The sequence below is a fragment of the Oncorhynchus nerka genome, linkage group LG15 (assembly GCF_034236695.1).
Source record: "Oncorhynchus nerka isolate Pitt River linkage group LG15, Oner_Uvic_2.0, whole genome shotgun sequence".
Taxonomy (NCBI): domain Eukaryota; kingdom Metazoa; phylum Chordata; class Actinopteri; order Salmoniformes; family Salmonidae; genus Oncorhynchus; species Oncorhynchus nerka.
The window spans coordinates 35,304,114-35,324,541 of NC_088410.1; the positions used below are offsets into that span (position 1 = coordinate 35,304,114).

Below are 20,428 nucleotides of genomic sequence, written 5' to 3' on the forward strand. Positions count from 1 at the left end.
GACAGAAACTTCAGCCTTTCTGACTCGGTTGGTTGACCTGGAGCTATGATTGTGTGGTGGACCTGGAAAACAGTAATGAGATTATGTTTTTCTTAGCCTTTGATGGTCCAGACATAATGATAGAAACAACCCGTTTAGAAGTGCACCCTCAGTTCTTGTGCAATGTATGGCCTACATACAATGTATGGCCTACATACAATGTATGGCCTACATACAATGTATGGCCTACATACAATGTATGGCCTACATACAATGTATGGCCTACATACAATGTATGGCCTACACTTAGCACAGTATGCACTTTCCCTGAACTCAGTATTTTATTTAACTAGGCAAGTCAGTTAAGAACAAATTCTTATTTTCAATAATGGCCTAGGAACAGTGGGTTAACTGCCTTGTTCAGGGTTAGAACAACAGATTTTTACCTTGTCAGCTTGGGGATTTGAGCTTGCAACCTTTCAGTTACTAGTCCAACGCTCTAACCACTACTAGGCTACCTGCCACCTCAGTATCTCCTGTGTGGTGGAATATTTGATATGCCATGCAGCCGTTTAGAGAGGAAAAGAATCAGGCCAGAGATCAGATGCTACACGTTTATGATTTCATTCGATCTAATACAATGTATACAATTCTCTCATAGAGTAAACATTTCTATGGTAACCAAATTATTATTCCATAACAAGCACAAATTATTGCTGCGTGTTCTTCAATGTTTGTAAAGCATGGCCCTGTTCTGGACCACACATACAAGATCTTGACATGTTTAAACCCAGTATATAGCTAGGCTACACATGCAAAAGTTACTTTGAATCTTTTTACAGTAGAATTAACAGGTAAAGTCCAAGGCAAACAGGAATATCCCTCGGAAATACAAAGACAGTAGAGCAAAAGTTAGAGATCAAGTAATATAGTGTAAATATACACAGTTTAATGTAAATGAAACACCAAGGTCTTGGATCCAACAGGAAAACCAGGACCATTGACTTGAAACATAGCACTATTTTACCTAGAGATAATATCTACAGTAGCACAGAAATGGAATGTTCTACTGTATGACCCATGTGACTTTTTAAACCTTTATTTAACTAGGCAAGTCAGTTAAGAACAAATTCTTATTTACAATGACAGCCTGCTTGTAAAGATAAGGCCTTAGACTTATGTATAGTGTTCTTCAGTACATGACAAGGGAATACAATGTAATGTACACAAAGCACTCCTATAGTTTTTGGGCTTTCATGCCTCAAAATACCTTCGCTCATAACATCTTTGGGGATGCCTTTCATTGTTTGTGTCACTTCATTGCGTTTGGAATACAATCAACTCATCAGCTACAGTATATCCTCCTTCCTTAATACCATTTCCTATGTCTTTCTAGTTGGGAATGACATCAGTAGCTTTGTTGAAATTATGTGTGATAACGGTTAAGAACAAGGAATTTTTACAATGACAATTAAAATATGACCAGCTTTTTGAAGATGGACTTTTCATTGGGTGCTGCTGGGGTGGAACTGCTCTTATGTAGTCTAGGGGAATAGTGGATGTCATGGTGGAATGTGGCTGAAAGTAAGAGCATCCCGTTTCATTGAATAGCCTCAGAGAGCCAAAAATACACTTTAGGGACTTGTCTATTGGAGAAAAAGCTAATATGAACTATTAGTGATCATCAAGAGGCTCCGTTTCAAGGTTAATGACCCAGAAGCAGGCAAAACTGGATGTCGGTTCAACCAGCCCACCGGGGATGTTTGTTTGTTTGGTCACAGGTTTGGTCAAAGTTTACCATATGTAGGTTAAGTAAATGTCTACAGGTTAGTAATAAGTTCAGAAGATAAGTCATCGATTGAGGGACTGCTAGGTAAACTACAACAGTATTAACATACAATATCCCATAGATCCTTTGGATAACTTTGGCAGTGTTTTTATTATATATATTTTTTTTTTTACAAGGAAGCAAGTTACAGATACAGTACAATTGGCTAAGTCCGCAATAATAGTCTTTGGCCCGGCTCATGTCAGGTCATGTCACACATCGACCCAAATGTCTTTGATATTGTGATTCTGAATGGCAATGTAATACAGCTGGTGTTCTATCTACTTTGTCCCCAGGCTGGGAGGTGTGAATGTTCAATGTTGCCTAATGAAATAAGATGTTTCTGTCCCAACATTTACTACCCATGGTAGGTAGCAATGACAGCACAACCATGATGAAGGGCGTTGCTATGTTGGGCTTAGTTGGACTTGCTACAGTATGTGTTCTGCTGCTCTGGATAACAGCCAGAGGAAAGGCCTTGAATGACTTCTAGGCTCCTCTGTCAAACCAGAGGGGTATGTGAGAGAAAGAGTGAATGGTAAAAGTTGTGTGCCTTACAGACACGATGTGGCTTTGTGAGAGCAAATCAGTGCAATCCCAATGTAGCTTGGACTCTCTAGCGCTCTATCACTCACACGGTCTCTATTCCCTCTCCCTCTAGTCTATCTACTCACATCTCTGCTGACAAAAAGAGCTGCCTATCATTTGTAGGAGTCAGTTTTCGGACAGCCTGTTCTGCACTCTTCTTTCAGTTCTTGAAAGAGGAAGCAGGACAACTGCTGCCCACGTCCGTCTGGTTTACCCCCTCGGCACTGTCCCCTCGCCTCTACATGAAGCTAACTGTGCCAGTGTACTGTTAACACCAATAATGAATGTCCCAGCGAGATGAATCCTTCCTGGAGTCAATTAGTAACCCAACTCTCTCAGGGGAGGATTAAGTGCACCATCCGTTTCTAGAAATGACAAACGACCGACCTCACTGAACTCACTGATCAGACTGTCCTGCATTCAAGGGTCGTCTTCTCTCCTGTACTCCCTGTGGTCCACAGGTTTAGCCTGAGTCAGTCAATCAACCAATCACATCATAGATCATATTCCGAGGGAACCAATCATGATCTTTTCCACCCATTTGCAATACAGTACAATCAAATCGATGTAGGGATGTTAACAGTCTTGTCCACGTAGTATATGTGGAAGGTATGTAGAGTATGATGCACCAGTAAGTTTGTCAACATAATAATACAAATCAACGATTCCTTTGCTCATATACTGCTTCATCGATGATGTCAAACCTGATAACTGGCTCTGCCAGAGTAAAAGTCAAGGGTGTTCACTTATTTATACTGGAGGGAGTCCATGTATGAGCATGATGCTACCTCTCTGTGAGGTTTCTAATGTTATTATATTGACATCTGATGTTTCTCCAAACATTTCAACTAGCTAGCAATTACAAAGGATGTCTAGAGCGTGTTTTTTTCATCATGCAGTCATTAAGTCCTCTTCTCTTATAGCCGTAAGGAGTTTTCACTAGCCACACATGCTACAATCATGCAAAGTCTCTACATTAGTCCATGAAACAGTCAGGCGGTTAACTATAGTAATGCTCCCACTGAGATCTGTGTATTTAGTTGTATGTTTTATTTCATCAATGTAGTATAAAAACTTGGAGATATTTGTGTGACAGCTAGACAGTATTTGTGGTCAGTCACACATTTAGGCTATTCTAAGATTGTCCCCCTCATCTGGGAGTTTGTATCTCTGTCTCCTTCTGAAGAAACAATCCCCCTCAAAAAGCACAGGGGGAAGAAAAAAACATTTTTGGCACAATGAGTGTATAGCACCACTATAAACTACACAATACTGCCAACAAGCAGTCTCTTGGTTGGAAAGAAATCCTGTATATAGAAGCATATTCATACAAACATGAGAGCAGCAGCACTGGCGTCTTAGCACTTTAGCCCCAGCTGGAGAAACAAGATTATCCTATCAGCACTGTACAGAGTCCCGAGCCCAGCTATGATGCCAGTCCCCCTGGACAAATAAGCCAGAGAGAGAGAGCTCCCAGTCAAAGAGAATGGGGGGAAGCAGAGAGGAGGGAACGAGAGGGGGGGTAGCGGTAAAGCACATCTATTCTGGGCTCCTCTTGGAGGTACAGTTTATTCTTTCAAAAGTAATCTCTCTTTTCACTACATGTCTCCAAATGTTGTGAAAAGCTGCGGCTTATCATCAATTGGTAATTCTCTCTCTCTCTCTCACACACACTCCCAATATTCATTATTTTCTACAGCTGCTGCTGAATGGTCGATGTTGAGCCATGTTAGGACACTTAACTCATGCGAAAAGGTTTTATGTTTTTTGTTTCAAAGATGCTAAGAGATGGAAATCAGAGTTCAACTGAACTATACAAAACCAACGTTGTCCTGTTTTGAGAAGAATGATTACAACACTTTTATTTGGGGGCCTGTTGTTTGCCACCTGTTATTTAAAGCAAGAGCATCTTCCCAACTTCACAGAATCATAAAATACACACGTGCTCAAAAAGATGCATACAGACATACACTCACACACGGAAACAAACAATAATAAAATAACAAAATTCTATGGTTTCCTTTTTAACTTTTTCATATCAAGCAAGTACCGTTAGCCTCACGTGAAGTGGGGCTTTAGGGTTAAGTCCTTTCCTTCCATAGTTGTAACTGAACAGCACCAGTAGAATTTGGCTGGCCCTAAGCCCTGGCCCCCCAGGGCCCCCGCCGGTCCCCTCCTCACTCTCTCATGGTTGCAGTCATTAGCTGGTGGCAGTCCAGTTCCCCCCGCAGCTCCAGGGGCCCCGGCAGCCTCATGCCCGTCTTCTGGTCGACACACCAGCACTTTCCCCGCTGCCCGTCACGTGCTGGCTGGCACTGTAGACACAGGAAACAAGACAGGTGTCAGTCACAAGCCAAATGATATACTAGTTTATACTATTTGACAAAAACAAAATAATTTCAAACCTTGATTACATTGTGATACGATCACATACGCCTTTCTATGTATGCATGGGAATACTTGCGAACAGATTTCCTAAATTGAATCATTTTGAGCTGATTTCCTGGTGATTCTATAGTATTTTATGTCCAACAACGAAATATATATTTTTGTCGCTGAAAAATTCAGCACAACATGGAGCTTGAGGAAGACCAGTGGAATTAGTTGTAAATCTGTTCAGCGATCATTCCGCTCCTTGCCACTCCTGTCATGCTAATCTTTAGCAAGGAGTGGAACGTTAGCTAAACAAATTGGTACCCAGGCCAGTGTGGCCCATGTACAGTTGAAGTCAGAAGTTTACATACACCTTAGCCAAATACATTTCAACTCAGTTTTTCACAATTCCTGACATTTAATACTACTAAAAATTCTTAGGTGTCTTAGGACAGTTAGGATCACCTCTTTATTTAAAAAATGTGAAATGTCAGAATAATAGTAGAGAATGATTTATTTCAGCTTTTATTTCTTTCATCACATTCCCAGTGGGTCATAAGTTTACATACACTCAATTAGTATTTGGTAGCATTGCCTGTAAATTGTTTTACTTGGATCAAACGTTTCAGGTAGCCTTCTACAAGCTTCAGGTTTGTAGGCCTTCTTGCTCGCACACACTTCAGTTCTGCCCACTCATTTTCAATGGGATTGAGGTCAGGGCTTTGTGATGGCCACTCCAATACCTTGACTTTGTTATCCTTAAGCCATTTTGCCACAACTTTGGAAGTATGCTTGGGGTCATTGTCCAATTGGAAGACTCATTTGCGACCAAGCTTGAACTTCCTGACTGATGTCTTGAGATGTTGCTTCAATATATCCACATAATTTTCCTCATTCAGGATGGCATCTACTTTGTGAGGTGCACCAGTCCCTCCTGCAGCAAAGCACACCCACAACATGATGCTGCCACCCCCGTGCTTCACGGTTGGGATGGTGTTCTTTGGCTTACAAGCCTCCCCCTTTTTCCTCCAAACATAAGGATTGAATATGGCCAAAAAGTTACATTTTTGTTTCATCAGACCAGAGGACATTTCTCCAAAAAGTACGATCTTTGTCCCCATGTGCAGTTGCAAACCGTAGTTTGCAACTGCAGTGGTTTCAGTGGTTTCTTCCTTGCTGAGCGGCCTTTCAGGTTATGTTGTTATAGGACTCGTTTTACTGTGGATATAGATACTTTTGTACCTGTTTCCTACAGCATCTTCACAAGGTCCTTTGCTGTTGTTCTGGGATTGATATGCACTTATCACACCATCTCTAGAAGACAGAACGTGTCTCCTTTCTGAGCAGCATGATGGCTGCGTGTTCCCATGGTGCTTCTACTTGTTTGTACAGATGAATGTGGTACCTTCAGGTGTTTGGAAATTGCTCCCATGGATGAACCAGACTTGTGGAGGTCTACAAATGTTTTTCTGAGGTCTTGGCTGATTTCTTTTGATTTTTCCATGATGTAAAGCAAAGAGGCACTGAGTTTGAAGGTAGGTCTTGAAATACATTCACAGGTACACCTCCAAATGAATCAAATTATGTCAATTGCCTTATCAGAAGCTTCTAAAGCCATAACATCAATGTCTGGAATTGTCCATGCTGTTTAAAGGCACAGTAAACTTAGTGTATGTAAACTTCTGCCCTTCTGGAATTGTGATACAGTGAATTATAAGTGAAATAATCTGTCTGTAAACAATTGTTGGAAAAATTACTTGTGTCATGCACAAAGTAGATGTCCTAACCGACTTGCCAAAACTATAGTTTGTTAACAAGAAATTTGTGGAGTGGTTGAATAACGAGTTTTAATGACTCCAACCTAAGTTGTATGTAAACTTCCGACTTCAACTTTAGATGTTTGGAAATGTACGCCCATGTATGGTCATATACGTCCATGTAGGTATCTGGAAATGGTAAACAGTTTTATACTACCCTTTGTTGTTGATTTCAGTGAACACCTGGGTTACGTTTCATGAGATGACCATGAAATGTTGATGGCTGCAAATAACGAATAGGTTACATGTCGTTTGTAATGTAACTGCTAAACTCATGGATTTTAATCTGTAAAATAGTAATTGAAAACACAAGAAACCAGACAGGTATCAGTCACAAGCCAAATGGCACTTATTGCATGATAAGCATATGATACAGATAAATGGCATCAGGTATGGTGCCTAAATACATTCAGCCGTGGGCCGATTTTTCTTTGAAAGGATCGTCGGAGGCTGGAAAATAGTTATAAATATTTTGTACACTGCAAATTGGCCGCAAGAATCTCAAACAGATATACTATTTGACAAAAACAGAATCATTTCAAACCTTGATTACATTATGATACGATCACATATGCCTCTCTATGTATGCATTCTATAGTATTTTATGTCCAACAGCGACATATATATTTTTGGCTCAGAAAACCACAGGAACTCTAACATAAGGTATTGCAGTTTCTTAATAGCACTTAGGTCCCTTAAAGCTGGATTACTTAATGGTGAAAGAGCCACGTCCGTTTGTGATATTACAACAACAAAGAAGTTACTGCAAACACCTTTTGTCATCCTCGGACATCATTGCACGCACGATAGAAGAGAGCAATATGTACTGCAATCATTTTTTTCACCATGCTGCACGACTCTCCTCAGCTCGGAAACCAAAACAATGACAACGGTGGTAGGGCGGCCAGTGGCAATGTTTACCCCCTACTGCGGATTCCATCTTTAAGGTACCTTACATTTCAAACCTGAGGTACCTTAAAAATCAAACCACTGTTATATTTGACATTGTTCCCTTAGTGAATAACTTTCTCTCAAGCCCCTCATTCTCACCAGTGCGAATATGAAGCAATTGAATAGAAACTCAAAGTTGTATGAATCATAACCACTGAGTGATACATTTCTGTACATAACCTTGGGTGGTTTTGAATCAGCTTGGCTCAACTTTCCTATTGAGATTCCCCCTGTGCAATGAAAAGATGCCTGATGACCTCTCATAACCTTAGTTATGCTCACAAGGGTTGCCGTAAAAGCTCTACCACAATGCAATTATAGATAAACAGTAAACAGATGCCTTTTACACACTATACCGAGCAGACAAGGGTACTTTAACTGTGTTACACAATCAAGCCTGACCCCAGACTCTGATGCCCTTGGCAGGGTAAGCCGTTTACCACTGGCTGACTCTGCTACGCCTGTTGCTTCGTAGCGTATTCAGCTCCACAGAGCAACGAGCCATATCTAGCTCCGTGTTCTCAGATTCGTCCCGGTCTTATCTACAAAGTCGCCCATTTCAGACATAACAAGAAATAATTGCTTCGAAAAGCTAATGACATCTATCCCAGCAATGGAGCGATTACTGTCAACCATTTCAGGTTAACCACTGTGTTGTATGTAGACGGTTCAGCTTGGATTTTCTTTGATAAATCACTGCTTGTCTGTAGATGTAGAGTCTTGGCAGGAGAAAATGTTCACATAAAACAATGCTGCTACACAGACATGTTGTGTTTCGGCTAATAGAGCAGTGACGAAGTTAGAGGGGATTGTTTGCGTAGTGTGTTCGCATGTGCCTGTCTGATGCCAGACCGAGTGAATGATAGGTGATCGGATCTCGCTTGCTAAAGACCTTCTCCACAGACTACCTGGATAAATGTATGCATCCAAAATGGCACGATATTCCTTATAGTGGTCTACTTTTTTGGTAGTGCCCAATATGGCTCTGGTTAAAAGTAGTGCACTATAAGGAATAAATAAGGTGCCGTTTTGGAGTATGTCAAGGAGTACTTCCTGAATAGTGCATAATATAGATAACAGTGGGATAATGACTACTTGTCAGTCGACAAACCTGCTTGGCATGGAAGTCTCCGTTCTTGTCACAGTTGGGTATGGGGATGCTGTAGAGATCCTCGTGAGTGCGAGTGTTGGACACCAGTCGGTCCAGCGCTCTCTGCAGCTCAGCACGACATGGAGCCTGAGGACGACCAGTGGAATTAGTTGTAAATCTGTTCAGGTATCATTCCGCTCCTTGCCACAATAAGGAGTGGAACGTTAGCTAAACAGACTGGTACTCAGGCTAGTGCGGCCCATGTAGATGTTTGGAAATGTACGCCCATGTATGCTCATATACGTCCATGTCGGTATCTGGAAATGGTAAACAGTTTTATACTACCCTTTGTTGTTGATTTCAGTGAACACCTGGGTTACGTTTCATGAGATGACCATGAAATGTTGAGTGCTGCAAATAACGAATAGGTTACATGTCGTTTGTAATCTAACTGCTAAACTCATGGATTTCGATCTGTAAAATAGTCATTGAAAACACCTGTTAGACCTGCGTCGGTCTAGTAACTAGACTCCACTAGACTCTAGTTGAACGTTATGGGGCGACATTATTTTTTACATCCAGCACCTGCTCAAATACTTTAAATGTGCGTATGTAATATTTTCCTATACGTAATCTTTATGTGTAATCTTTTCTTATATGGAGGTGAACGGTGGTTGGTGCGCTCACCAGGGCAGCCTTTGGGTCCTCCCTGGCGTTATTGCTTCTCTGATTGGTGGATTTGGCGGGGTGGCGGGCCAGGGTCTTCTGAATGCAGCGCTTGTCCTGGGGACTGCAGCGGATGTTACTGTTATTTGGGTGCTCAGGGATGATCTCATCCTGTCTGTCCATCGCTGTGGGGACACAAGAGTTACCATTGAGTCACAGCACTACAAGTCACAGGCTTTTTATTTAAACCTTTATTTATCCAGTAAGTCCTATCAATGTCAAGAGACCTCTTTTACAAGGGAAACCTCTAGAGCTACAACTTACACAACGCATGAAAGACTCGCAATCCCAACCCGTACAAAGTCGAAAATCATACGTGTCACAACACAAGAGTTAAAACAATAGACCATGCCATTTTTGACAGGCTTCTCTGTAAATTACACTGCCTCTCAGAGGCTTTACGCAATTTGTTGATTGCATGAAAATGTATAATTTAATGTACCAAATTTACAGCATATTACTGATCTGACCCAACGCAAACATTGTCATACCAACACAGAGCTATCTTTCCATTAATACGTGTATGGGACCAATAACATTTGATTTGATGAAAACACAATGGGGAATTGTAGGCTAACAACCGGGCTTAGCATCAAGGACAAACAGTGGTGTTCCCACTCAGGGGGGTAAAGTACAGTAATCTCAATTTGGACTTCAGCTCTCTTGGTCTTCCTTTAACCACTGGCACCACATTTCTGCCAAGGAGAGCTATTGATGCATTTGAAATGACCACCCCCTCTCTCCTCACTGCCTGCCTACCCATTGTGGCCTGTGCCACATTTACCTTGCAACAATCCCCCAGTTCTTTGACCCTGCAGGCAGCCAGCTGTTTCCTAAGGAAACTGCCCCCTCCACCTCCCCCACAGCAAAAGAAACCCTCACTGTGCCAGATGGAGATTGGAAGAGGGTATTTTGCAGTGTCACAAGGTGCCGGTGGTCAAAGGTATGGAGTGTGGAGAGATTTGCAGCTGTTTTGTTCTGGCTTGACTGTTCACCTGTGGCCTTTGCAGGGTTGGTTGGTAAAACCCAAGCAACTTTTTCCCCCACCAACTGTTCTTTGCTGTTCTGCTTGTGACCTGTGACCTTTCATGGATTGGCACTGCAACCATAGCACCCAGAGCCTGAGTTTAAGTGCGGCCTTGAGCTTTTTCTGCCAGATCACTGGAAAGATCAAAGCACGAATGGTGTCTCACGTCAGTGTGGCGTAATACCAGTTACTTCTGGGAACCTACTTTCTCTCATAGTCAGATCTTCTGCATTGCCCTCTCTGACCTTTCCACGTTTTCCAATTCACTCTGTAATTAGGATTAAATAGCAATTAGCTTTCAACAGGTTTTGTTGTGAAGTTATTTTTGCTATTGAACAACTGATAGACAAGCCTACTCATGAGGTAAGGTGACCTTTGTCTGTTTCAGACTTGGGGTAAAGGGCTTTGCCATTAGCTTTTCTAGTCATATTTTAGTAATGAGACGAGAGGTTTACATTTCTATACCACACCTCTGTACGTGAGGTTGAGGTGAGGGAGTTGCTCTGAAGTTGATTGACAGGCTGTGCTCTGCTGACCGGGGGTTTGTATATTTCCGTTGGCCTTACTCATCGGCACTTTTTTCCAGACCCAGTACGACTTCAGCTGTTTTCCCGTCTCCCCATAAGTTGTTCTTTCCCTCTTTTGCCATTTAGCGGTTTGCCGAATCCATGCTCTTTTGGAGTGCCATTTCATACAAGCCCAAAGTTATTTAAAAGTGGGTCAGGGGTGCCATGTCCTGTTTGCTGCCACCTCTGTTCTCCGGGGAGGAAGCTACTGCTTCATTGTGTGGTTTCGGGAGGATTGTAATCAACATCTCAGTTTCAAACACAGGCAGGCTAAGGCACAAGGCAGGCTGCTGTGATGAGGAATAGAAAGGGTGGGACGCACTCCAGGAAAAAAAATCCAAGTATAATCTTCTTTTAATAAAAAAAGTATCATGTTAAACAAACAGAAGAAGAAAAGAAACAGGGCCAAAACCATTTCAGCTAGATTCCTTTGTCAAGAGTTATGACGAAGAACACAAGTACGGACAGTGTGCAGTTTGCACTCGGATCCAACCCCAGCCACAGGTGCATAGCCAAGATAAAGAAAGACTCGATTTTAAGACTGTTCTGATGAAGGCTCTAACATTTCCCTCTGTTTTGACAGCGTTTAAAAACCAAAGTCCATCAACATGTCAACCCGGGAGGTTCGCGTAAAGTTAATGTGTTCAAGAGCTGCAGGATCCCTCAAACCATCGTCGTTTTCCGTCATATCATTGAATTAGTGCAGACTAGTCTACAACCGACCGAGTTGCAAACCATTTTTCTTGTCATTTCCTCTGACTTAACCGTCCTCCAGTGAGGTGTTTGCTAGGGAATGTTGGTGGTGTGTTCCCACTCCCAGCCCACAGAGGTTCAGAGGGTGGCATGGAACTCCACTGTTCCAGTTGCAGTTGTCACTGGGAGTCTGGATGGAGCATGTGTACTAGTCTCAACACTGTCCTGGGGGACATGTCTGGCTCCGTAGGCTGGACTTTGTTACACTATATAGCATTATAGTATGTCAGCTAGCGAGATGCTTATCGTCAGCCGCCATTGCATCAGTGGAAATCTGGGTGAGGAGACAGTGGGCGTTTGGCACGCTTGAATGTAAATAGTGCACGTTTGACACAAGTCTCCCACTGCATAGCCTATGTCAACTCTTTGCTCTATATGTAAGCTGGCATTAGCAAGAATGTGTACAATCTGTTTAACTAAAGTGTTACCCTCCACTTTTTGGGGTGTATTTTAAGCTTATTGGTCCATAGTGCTTTGTGTGGCATATTTCTATACTGTAAAATAATACATGTGGACATTATTACAATAAAAAGGGTTGTGCTCAACTACCCTTTTTTTCTTAAACTTCCATTTTACTTCTCTGCTTAAACCATAGAGCAGCCATAAATAGAGGTAGGTACCCCACAAAAGTAGGCCAAAATGAATTATCCATGAAATAAGAACTGAACCATAATTACTGGTTGGTTTGGGTTGTTTTTGCTCGTGTACAGTAAGAATATCCCACAAAACAGGATCATGCACCAAAATACAACATAAAACATTACAGCAACACACGACTCATGCCAATAGCAACACTGCTCGCAGTGATTAAGCACATTTTGATTGCAGTATATTTGAGTCTCTAGTGTGCAAACCGCGCGTAAATACAGACAACAGTTTTAATTCAAAATTAATGAGCGACTGTTCAAACAATGCACCATGGGCTGAGTCCCCTGCCAGATGTTCCCCTGACAGATGTTTGTGATATAAGTGTTTACATGGGATGTTTCCAAACAAAGCATGATGGGAGCGGTTGCTGTTTAATACGTTCACACATGAACTCACACAGTTTACGAGGGACTTTTATTTCACTGGGCTCCGAGGATTAGGCGTATTTGAATTTGACGGCCAGCTAGCTCATCGTCGCTCTGTGTTGTTACTCAGCGCCAGTTGGTTTGTTTGTGTATCTCTGTCTCCACAGCTCCAACACAAGGAGGGGGTCCTAAATCCATGGTTCCATGGAGGGATCAATTAGCTAATCACATTTACTGAGTTCTGCTGCAGAAAGCCCAGCTGTACAAATGGGATAAATACCCAAAGTAAGCAAATAATAAGGACCAAAACATGCCATCAGGGACATCTGCAATTTGTTTCCCCAACATATCCTCATTGGCCACAGAGAAATGATTGAATCAGTTTCATCATTCCAGCGAGCACACAGACAAGTGTTTTCCTCACATCGTAAGAAGAACAGGAGTTGTGGGATGGTTGACAAGAACAGATGGCTGACTAGAAGTGCCACTGATCGGGCCTGCCTAAAATGCAGATTCATACTGTGCATCAGACACATGTGGCTCCTTTCAGCTTACCACCCGCGTGAACGGCATTCGCAACACCTCATTCCAGTAATGACATTTCCATTGACATCTGTATCTGCTTGTGAATACTATTACATGTCCGAGTTTCAAAGGGTCGTGAAGCATTTGAATATGACACCAAAGGAGACCCAGTCGGAATGCTGGAATGGATTCCAAGCCCTCGTAATGATTTCTAAGAATTAGGATTGAGAGAGCGTTTCTAAGAATCAGTTATTAAGGAACTGCATTAGACCTGCGGGACATGATAAGATGCAGAATGTACTCCAGTGCTTGCAGTTGCTATGGAAATTGGGTTTCCGAAATACTGTAGCTTTGAACTTGAAGGAAAGTAACAGAATGCGCACAGTAGATTGAATCTGGACATGTATTCCTCAGATTTAAATGGGAAATGTTTATTGACAAAACATATGAAAATGTTATATTCTGAGTATTGACCGTTTCATCGGGATATGAGGCAACATCTCAGTTTCTGGGACTGCTGCTTGATGGTAGCAAGTCATCTGTACACCTACTGTCAATTCAGGATCAGTCATACACCTTCCCCCTACGGTGTCCTTTTCTTTGGGAATCTGTTCCATTAAAAAAAAAAAAAAAAACGATTCTATTTTTATCAGACATGTTCACTGTTGCTAGGTCTGGGGCAGTGCGGGAAGCGTCTCAAGGAGATGTACCCCTCGGTTTAATAATGGATAAACCCGGCAAATGTGCCACAAAGGAACTCATATACTTGTGGCTTGGGTTTTTCTCTTCCTCCCTCTCTCTTTCTCTCTCTGTTCTCTCTCTCTCTCTTTCCCTTTTCTTCCTGTCTCTCTGGCGCATGAGGTTTCAAAGGCGCTGCACCGAAGTGTTGATGTAAGACTTTATGAGTAGGGCTACGTTGGGGGGGTACTTTCCTTCATGACAGGACCCAGGGGGGGTCAACCAAAGCTCAACACTGGGATAGTGGGATTCCAGAACACTGAGAACAAAACATCCAAACATTTCGACACCATTTAGCATTTCATCAATCGCTGACACCCCCTATCTTGTCGAGAGAGTTTACGAGAACTCCCAAACCGCTGAACATTCACACTTTAGCCCACTTCTGCTTTAGCGCTGCTCGCCTCAAACAGACAACACAATGGTGGGGATGGGGAAGTCAGTCAGTCAACAATGTTTAGGGAAAAACATTCAGCCAGATTAAGCCATGCAGAACCAAAACCAAGACAGTCAACCTTTTATCATGCACTAAACAGCTTTCCCCCTGTCTCTGATTCCGTTTAGTCACGCTATGTGCTGGCCTAACCTAGGCTGGCCTCGCACAGAGCAGAAGGCTCTCATTTCTGCTCTGGCAGCAAGCGTGCCGATGAGCTCATCCTAGCAGAGCTGGACGGTGGGCGATGCGCTCCAGGGCAGGGGGGGAGAGGAGCAGCAAGTCACCCAGGCCCAGGGGGAAACTGATGCAGCAGAGCTGGACGGTGGACGATGCGCTCCAGGGCAGGGGGGGGGGGGGGAGCAGCAAGTCACCCAGGCCCAGGGGGAAACTGATGAAGCAGTGCTGGACGGTGGACGATGCGCTCCAGGGCAGGGGGGGAGGGGAGCAGCAAGTCACCCAGGCCCAGGGGGAAACTGATGCAGTAGTGCTGGAGACGACTGGAGATTTGGGTCTCTGGAAGTGCATCCAAAATGGCACCATTATTCTCCCTAAAGCAGAGCACTACTTTTGACCAGAGCCCTGAGAATAGAGTTCCATGTCAGATGAAGCCTGGAAGTTGAGGGCTGTTCAAGTCTGTCCAAAGTCTTGCCTTGCTGTGCTGCTTGGAACTGGGAGATAGTTCACCTTCATTACCGATACCCATTGGAGGTCCCGGCAGCGGCGGTGCTGGTCGAAGAAGCGATGTTGGAACAATCAGTGTGGATGAGATCTGGAACAAATGAGTGAATTGCTTCGTTCGCGGTACGTTTTTACGATCGCTACTAAACTTCTTTGGCATAATGGAAATCGCCACCATGAAAAACTGCCTACGAGTTCCCCCTGCTTTGGAAGGGGAGAGAGGAAGAATTAAAAAGCAGGAACAGTTTCATCTGCTGCAATCTGAAGAATATGATGGAACAGGAATAGCAGATAAGCCATACAGTATTAGATGTTAAAGTGGAACCAGACATCTGCAGCTGCAGTAGGAAGAAGAATGTGACTACCGTGAGAGGAAAAAGACAGGGGTTGTATCAAGATGTCTGCAGAGGGAAGTGAACAAGACATCTCCAGTAAAAGAGGAGTCAGTCAGTCAGACATCTGCAGTGCCAGTGAAGAGGAGGAGGAATGGGGCCATGAAGAGAGTGAGAATGAATTACTGATTGCAGAGAGCTCTAATAGCCTGAGACTGGCAGCACTCCATTACAGAGTAATTTCATACAGGCAGACAGGCAGCTTTTATTACCTCCTCTTGTTAAACACACCCACCCACCCACACACACACACACACGCACGCACGCACACACACGCACGCACATACAGTTCCCTGCAATACAACACACACACGCATGACCATGTATTAACATGCTGAGATCGATAACAGGATACACACAGAGATGGACATACATTCACACATATGGTGCATACGCCCACATATACTGCAGCTACATCAATACACAAATGCATGCACTCACAAATATATACAAATACACTTATAATGCATTCTCACACATTTCACATTCAGTTCACACTCACACAGACACTACATGACCACAAGTATGTGGACACCTGCTCGTTTGAAAACTCATTCCAAAATCATGGGCATTAATATGGATTTGGTCCCCCCTTTGCTGCTATAACAGCATCCACTCTTCTGGGAAGACTTTCCACTAGATGTTGGAACATTGCTGCAGGGACTTGCTTCCATACAGCCACAAGAGCATTAGTGAGGTCGGGCACTGATGTTGGGCGATTAGGCATGGCTCGCAGTCAGCGTTCCAATTCATCCCAAAGGTGGTCAATGGGGTTGAGGTCAGGGATCTGTGCAGGCCATTCAAGTTTTTACACACCGATCTCAACAAATAATTTCTCTATGGACCTCACTTTGTGCAACAACGCGGCTGAGCCGTTGTTGCTCCTAGACATTCCCACTTCACAATAACAGCACATACAGTTGACCAGGGCAGCTCTAGCCGGCCAGAAATTTGACGAACTGACTTGTTGGAAATGTGGCATCTTATGACATGCCCTGTTGAAAGTCACTGAGCTCTTCAGTAAAGCCATTCTACTGCTAATGTTTGTCTATGGAGATTGCATGGCTGTGAGCTTGATTTTATACACCTGTCATCAACGGGTGTGGCTGAAACAGCCAAATCCACTAATTTGAAGGGGTGACATACTTTTGTATATATAGTGTACGTACACACACACACACACACACACACACACACACACACACACACACACACATACACTGAACACACACGCAAAAACACATGCATACATATACAAACCCACACACAGAGCACGGAAATGTGATCACGCTCTCCACATCCGATGTGAGTAAGACCTTTAAACAGGTCAACATTCACAAGGCCGCAGGGCCAAACGGATTACCATGATGTGTACTCAGAGCATGCGCTGACCAACTGGCAAGTGTCTTCACTGACATTTTCAACCTCTCCCTGTCTGAGTCTGTAATACCAACATGTTTCAAGCAGACCACCATAGTCCCTGCGTCCAAGAACACTAAGGTAACCTGCCTAAATGACTACCGACCCGTAGCACTCACGTCTGTAACCATGAAGTGCTTTGAAAGGCTTTTCATGGCTCACATCAACACCATTATCCCAGTAACCATAGACCCACTCCAATTTGCATATCACCCAAACAGATCCACAGATTATGCAATCTCTATTGCGCTCCACACTGCCCTTTCCCACCTGGACAAAAGGTACACCTATATGAGAATGCTATTCATTGACTACAGCCCAGTATTCAACACCATAGTGCCTTCAAAGCTCATCACTAAGCTAAGGACCCTGGGACTAAACATCTTCCTCTGCAACTGGATCCTGGACTTCCTGACGGGCCGCCCCAGGTGGTAAGGGTAGGTTACAACACATCCGCCATGCTGATCCTCAACGAGGGGGACCCTCAGGGGTGCATGCTCAGTCCTCTCCTGTACTCCCTGTTCACTCATGACTGCATGGCCAGGCACGACTCCAACACCATCATTAAGTTTGCCGATGACACAACAGTGGTAGGCCTGATCACCGACACCGACGAGAAAGCCTATAGGGAGGAGGTCAGAGATCTGGCCATGTGGTGACAGGACAACAACCTCTCCCTCAACGTGATCAAGACAAAGGAGATGATTGTGGACTACAGGAAAAGGAGGACCGAGCACACCCCCATTCTCATCGAAGGGGCTATGGTGGAGCAGGTTGAGAGTTTCAAGTTCCTTGGTGTCCACATCACCAACAAACTAACATGGTCCAAGCACACCAAGACAGTCATCAAGAGGACACAACAAAACCTATTTCCCCTCAGGAAACTGAAAAGATTTGGCATGGGTCCTCAGATCCTCAAAAGGTTCTACAGCTGCATCATTGAGAACATGGTTGCATCACTGCCTGGTACGGCAACTGCTCGGCCTCTGACCGCAAGGCACTACAGAGGGTAGTGCGTACGGACCAATACAACACTGTGGCCAAGCTTCCTGACATCCAGACCTCTATACCAGGCGGTGTTAGAGGAAGGCCCTAAAAATTGTCAAAGACTCCAGCCACCCTAGACATAGACTAGGATGGCAAGCTGTACTGGAGCGTCAAGTCTAGGTCCAAGAAGCTTCTAAAAAGCTTCTACCCCCAAGCCATAAGACTCCTGAACATCTAATCAAATGGCTACCCAGACTATTTGCTTTGCCCCCCGCCCCCCTTTACACTACTGCTACTCTCTGTTATTATCTATGCATAGTCACTTTAATAACTCCACCTGCATGTACCTTGACTAACCGGAGCCCGCACACACTGACTCTGTCTGTACCTGTACCCTTTGTATATGGCCTCGCTAATGTTATTTTAATGCTGCTTTTTAATTATTTGTTACTTTTTTTAACTGCATTGTTTGTTAGGGCTTGTAAGTAACCATTTCACTGTAGGGTCTACACCTGTTGTATTCTGCGCATGTGACAAATGACATTTGATTTGATACATCCATACACACACACGGCCAGCCATACTATCCCCACAGTGCTTCTCTCTCTGACCGATAGCTTTTCTGCTCTGTCTAAGGCAGAAGGTGTCCTTTTACTGTGTACGGCCGGGCGCAAAACAGCGGGGGGGACTGTGTGCTCTCGGGTCAGGCCATGCGTGAAGAGCTGGTGTGTGTGCTCTGGGCCGAGGCTTAGCGGAGATTAGAGCAAACAAGCAGCAGATTGCCACACCCTCCCCAGCTCAGGTAAGAGCAGGGAGCAGGGAGAGAACACTCTGGCCCAGCCCCGGCACCCTGGCCCTCTTAAGTGCGTATGGTCCAACCGGACCAGCTATGATCCAACATGAGAGAGGGAGAGAGAGGAAGAGAGGGTGTGAGAGAGATACCAACCAGTCCACCAGGCTTGATTTACAGTTACATCATATTATATACAGTACTAACCTGGAAAACGACTGAGGCTATTGTTGAGGTGTCCTAATTCTGGGTAGGCATGCCAGTGCGCCACTAAGAGTGTTGCGCACAGTAGCCTAAAATACAATATGGAGAGTCGGACCACAACTGAAGAAAAGAAGGTGGGATAACATAATGCATCACCCATTTTTAACAAAGGGTGACCACAAGTGATGCCACCTGCACATACAGCCACATCAGTGGACAAGCGTTAAAGATACCGGTATCCCGCAACCACACCTTCCCTATTGTCTCACCTGAGTTCTCTTCCACATCCCTCTCGTCGTTGCACACTCCCTGGCCATGCATGAGCGAGTGGAGGGGCCTCTCCACGTTCCGCGGTGGGTAGCAGCGGAGCCCCGTGCCGCAGCGGGGCGAGTAGACGCCGCAGTGCACCCCCTTGGCCAGGGCGCAGGTGGGGCAGCAGCCGCAGCCCGCCTCCCTCACCGTCTCTTCGCAGCTGCCATCAGGCAGCTGGCAGCTGGCCAGCCGCTCCTCAGAGCACACGGGGCAGCGGATGGCCTCCTCCGTCAGACACAGGGTCGCCAGCGAAAGGGCACCCACTGCCCACAGGCCCCAGCAGGGCGGCGCTATAGCCGCACCGCGACCTCGCACCATGGCAGTCCCGAAGGCGTGATCTCAAATCTTTGCCCTCGATTTCTCTTGCACTTCCCCGCAGTTCGTTTGTTAGTATTCCTTCTATTTCTCTGCTCTCTCTCCCACAACTGTTTGGTCTCTGCTTTAGTTTTGGAGGGTAAGGAGGAGGAGGGAGGCGGTTGGAGGGTTTGGTCTCTGCTTTAGTTTTGGAGGGTAAGGAGGAGGAGGGAGGCGGTTGGAGGGTTTGGTCTTTGATGTTGCCCGCTGGTTGGTGTTTCGGGTGGCAGGGGTTTTGGCAGGAGTTGGAACACAATGTCCCCGCTGTTTTACCTCGCCGTTTCTTAGGCTCGATTTCCTAGCCCTAGGATGTTTGGGAGGTTAGAAAAAGAATGCAGGTAGATCAAAGAATGCTAAATATCTAGTCCTTGCTCTCCCATGCGACGAAAGTCTTTACGTCTTTGAGTCGCACAAAGTGGTTATTTGTTGGGAAGTAGAACAAATGTCCACTGGTCTATTTAGGTGAGTCTTTGTCCCTTCAAGTAGAATTCACACAGAGCCCATGAAGCCTCTTATAGTGCAAAGAGAAAAGTCTGTGGTTTGCCAATGTCCAGGTGTAGGGAAGGGGCATCAAGTTTTTCAAGTCGAGTAGCAATTTCGTCTTCCATATGGGGTGCAGGGCAATGGGTTGCTCCTGAGAATGGCTCTACACGAGTGGTTCCTCTTGGAATTTATACTGCTGGCCAATGGACACGCCTCCTTCTTCAGGGGGAGAGGAGCTGAAAGGCACAGGGAAGAAATGCCAGGCTAAAGCGCTCTCGCTCTTTCTCTCTCTCTCTCCCTCACTCTCTCTTTTTCTCTTGCTGTCTCTCACTCATGCTCTCACACAGAGACACACACACATACTCTCTCCCTCACTTTTTCTCTCTCAATCTTGAATGC

At 44.6% G+C, this 20,428-nt stretch overlaps 1 protein-coding gene across 1 annotated transcript; it reads right to left on the minus strand.

Moving 5' to 3' along the window:
* Positions 1 to 579: 579 nt before the first annotated feature.
* Positions 580 to 20,404, minus strand: LOC115142550 (insulin-like growth factor-binding protein 4). The gene is made up of 4 exons (XM_029682091.2): positions 19,150 to 20,404; positions 9,314 to 9,477; positions 8,648 to 8,773; positions 580 to 4,710 (listed from the first exon to the last, which is right to left on the minus strand). The coding sequence occupies exons 1-4, from the start codon at positions 19,508 to 19,510 to the stop codon at positions 4,573 to 4,575; spliced, it is 789 nt and encodes a 262-aa protein (XP_029537951.1). The 5' UTR covers positions 19,511 to 20,404; the 3' UTR covers positions 580 to 4,572.
* Between the last annotated feature and the right edge of the window lie 24 nt (positions 20,405 to 20,428).